This window comes from Microtus ochrogaster, chromosome 26 (assembly GCF_000317375.1).
Source record: "Microtus ochrogaster isolate Prairie Vole_2 chromosome 26, MicOch1.0, whole genome shotgun sequence".
Lineage (NCBI taxonomy): Eukaryota > Metazoa > Chordata > Mammalia > Rodentia > Cricetidae > Microtus > Microtus ochrogaster.
Genome location: NC_022025.1, coordinates 12,864,132 through 12,867,689, shown reverse-complemented (window position 1 = coordinate 12,867,689; position 3,558 = coordinate 12,864,132). Strand labels below are relative to the sequence as shown.

Below are 3,558 nucleotides of genomic sequence, written 5' to 3'. Positions count from 1 at the left end.
ATGACCCCGTGTCAGCCCCACCCTGTCTGTGTGTGTGTGTGTGTGTGTGCACATCGCACTGTGTAAGTGACCCCGTGTCAGCCCCACCCTGTGTGTGTGTGCGTGTGTGCACACCGCACTGTGTAATGATGTACATTCTCAGTCTTTCTTTGTCTGACTTATTCCCAGTTGTTTCTTTGTCTCAAAATGACAAAGTTTTGTTGTGTTTATGGACTGAACAGTCACTCATCTCTCGGCAGCTAGTTGAGGTTCCAGCAGTCCTCATGCATGTTATTGGTTCTTTTATGCAAAGTCTGTTCTTTTTGTTCAAGATTGCTGCTCAGGATCTTTCATGGTTCCGCATAGATTTTGGGTGCTCTAGTTTTTGGAGCATGTGACTGGAATGACACAAGGGTTCCCACTCCACTGTTATTCATTATAATGTTTCAAGTCTTCTCTCCAGTAATAAGACAAGAGAAAGTTACAACAGGGATTATAATTGGAATGGAAAAGGTTTTTTTTCTTATTTGCAGGTGCCATGAGTCTGTATTTAAAAGATACCCTGGACTCCAACCAGAAAACTTTTATATGTGATAAACACTTGCAGTAATTTGCAGGATGCAAAATTAATATACCAAGCCCAGTAAGTTTTGTATAGAATGGTAACAAACTTGCCGAGAAAGAAATTAGAAAGAATATCCCATTTATAATAGTTTCTACAGTGAGAACTTATGATACCATAAAAAGAATCTGAAGAACACTTGACAGTGGGAAGACCTGAATTGACAGCATTAAATACTGTGAAAATGGCTAGACTACCGGAATAATCTATATTTAATGAAATCCTCATTAAAATTCTAGGGAAATTCTTTATAGAACTGGGGGGGGGCATAAATCCTAAAATTCGTAGGGAGATACAAGACTATGGATAACCAAGCCATTCTTAAGCAAAAGAACATGGCCAGAGGCATCATGTTACGTGGCCACAAGCTGTACCACCCAGCCACAGTGTAAAAGCAGCACCACCACCCAGCCACAGTGTAAAAGCAGCATGCTGCTTCCACAAACACAGACTTGTGGACCATGGGGCATGGTAGAAAACCTAGAGAAACCCATGCGGCTATAGACACGTCATAAACCTGTGAAAAGATTTTACTCTATGTGTACAATTAATTTTATGTGTATAATTTATATTATTTAATGTATAATTTATTTGCCTGTACACATGTATGTATGTGTACACCAGTTGTGTGCCTCGTGTCCGCAGAGGTCAGGAGAAGGCATCAGAGTCTCTGGAATGAACTAGAGTCACAGACGTTGTGAGCCACCGTGAGGGTGCAAGCCTTTAATCCCAGCACTCCAGAATATGAGCAAGAGCATTTTTGTGTTGAAGGAGGCAAAAAGGTTTTCTGAGTTTTTCTAGGTGAATGTACTTCTATTTTGTAGTATCGTCTGTGAGTCATCGTGATTCTGTAGTTCAGTCTGGCTGCAAGTTTTGATTACTCAGTGTTAGCTGTCTGGTAGTATGAGCATCCTGTGTGTCATGGCTCACACGGTTTCCAGTGCATGTTCAGCACATATTACCTGTGACGGTACCTGGAGGAGCATGGGCGGAGCTCAGGCTTCCTGAGTCTTTCCGTTTCAGACTGTCAAAAGTGTGAGTGTCTCTTACGGTTGATCATACGTATGTCAGCCATGCACATTCTTCCGACTGCTCGCTTCTCATCCCCATAACTTTTATTAAGTTAGTGATGGGCCTTCTAATTGACCAGGTAGCTTGATTAAATACGATTTTTTCCTAAGGTCTTTCAGCGTCTTTCAAATGGCCTGTTATGTTTGTGTCTTTTTCATATTTCTGTAAGGTATTTCAGATACTTTCCTGAACAAAAGTTACAGAATAATATTTGATAAATTACTTGAATAACTTTTAAAGAAAATGTTCATTTAAGAGTATAATTGCTAACATAAGATTTTTTTCTTCAGAAAATTATGTAGTCCTAATCAGTTTCTTGGTATTTAATGATATTTTGAAGGTATATGTGATATCTGTATTGTATAATTTGTAGAAATTGCTGTCTCGAAGCTCAGACATCATGGAATTACTTACAGTTCCCTTTGTCGGCTCCCACAGGATACCCAGAGGAAGACAGCAAATGTGTCTGACGAAGTCTCCAGCGAGGAAGGTCCTGAGGCGGGGTACTCACCGCGCGGCCTTGTGGACAGAGCCTCTGAAAGCAGTCTTCGAAATAGAAAGGCGCACCATTATAAAAAGCATTATGCAAATGAGGTACACAGTTTGACCTTACATAAATGCACATATATCTGTGTTATATTACTTTCAACACTTGAGTGTTATTATTGAAATATTTCCCACCATTACCAATACGTATTGTTTTACAGTCTTTTTTTTTTTTTGAGGGGTGGGGAACAGGGTCTCACTGTGTATCTCTGTTGACTGTCCTGGGACTTGCTTCATAGACCAGGCTAGCTCCAGTTCAGGTTCCTCTGCCTCAGTCTCCTGAGTGCTGACATTATAGGCGTGCCGCCACACCCGGATCTGTCCTACGGTCTTGATGGATAGCGTAGCGTCGATCAGTAGGTGTCTGTGCACCCTCAAGTTTGTATGACTCTTCATACACTTAGCGGGTTGTTTACTGTTTATTTGCTGGTTTGGGGGAGGGTGCCTCTGTTGTACATGTGGAGTTCAGAGAACAGCTCGTAGGAGTTGATTATCTGCCCACCAAGTGAGTCCCAGGGATCCGACCCCGGTCAGGTGTCTAGATAGTGCCAGGCTCGGAGCCAAGCGCCCTTACCAGCGGAGACAGTCAGCTGTCCCGTATCAGTGTTTCCGCAGTTCATTATAGTGACGTTCTTTTCCCAAGTTAATTTCTTTCACGTCGCTATTGCCAGTTATTAATTTACCCACACTACAACATTCAGTAATTTTCCTCTTTGATTCGATCTTTTCTTTTTTAATTTATTTATTTATTGGTTATCTCAAAACTTTCCCCAACTTTCTGACATCTCTAGAACTTAAAACTATTTAGGTAGAAAAATAATTTCATTCCATTTAATGTTTACTTTCTATAAACAAGAAACTCCATTGCCTAGTTCCAAAGAAATACCCCTCTGATACTTTTTAGCCATTGCTGCTCTGTAGTCTTTTCCCAGTACGCAGATCCTTTTTCTGGATGATCTTGAGGTGAACCTAGGGAGAAAACGAGGAGATACTGCGTGGGCAGAGTGTGAGCAGTTGTAGGCTGCTGGGAGACGGCCCTCTCGTCATGTCTGCTCGGGTGTCGTCTTCCTCTCAAGGGCTGCACTAGCAGACCTAAGACTCGTGTGCCCACTTACGGATGGTCTTATCACCCACAGCCTGCTTCAGGCCAAATAACAGGAAGTCAGAATCTTACTCTGTGTAGTTAGAAGTTCATCGCTGACCCCTCTCCTGCGTAACTAGCCGTTTGACCCCCACATGAGTCCTGCTCCTGGGATCTGTGCTGTCTGCAGCTGCTTTACCTTTTGGGTTCTTTTTTTTTTTTTTTGGTTTTTCGAGACAGGGTTTCTCTGTGGTTTTGG

The 3,558-nt window shown here is 42.1% G+C and overlaps 1 protein-coding gene across 1 annotated transcript in view; it reads left to right on the top strand.

The window, feature by feature from the left end:
* The window catches only part of Phtf2 (putative homeodomain transcription factor 2), a 78,118-nt gene that overhangs the window by 52,742 nt on the left and 21,818 nt on the right, over positions 1-3,558 (top strand). Inside the window, exon 9 of the mRNA XM_013350445.2 lies at positions 2,111-2,266. Coding sequence (XP_013205899.1) covers positions 2,111-2,266 — 156 coding nt within the window. The remainder of the gene's footprint in view (positions 1-2,110; positions 2,267-3,558) is intronic.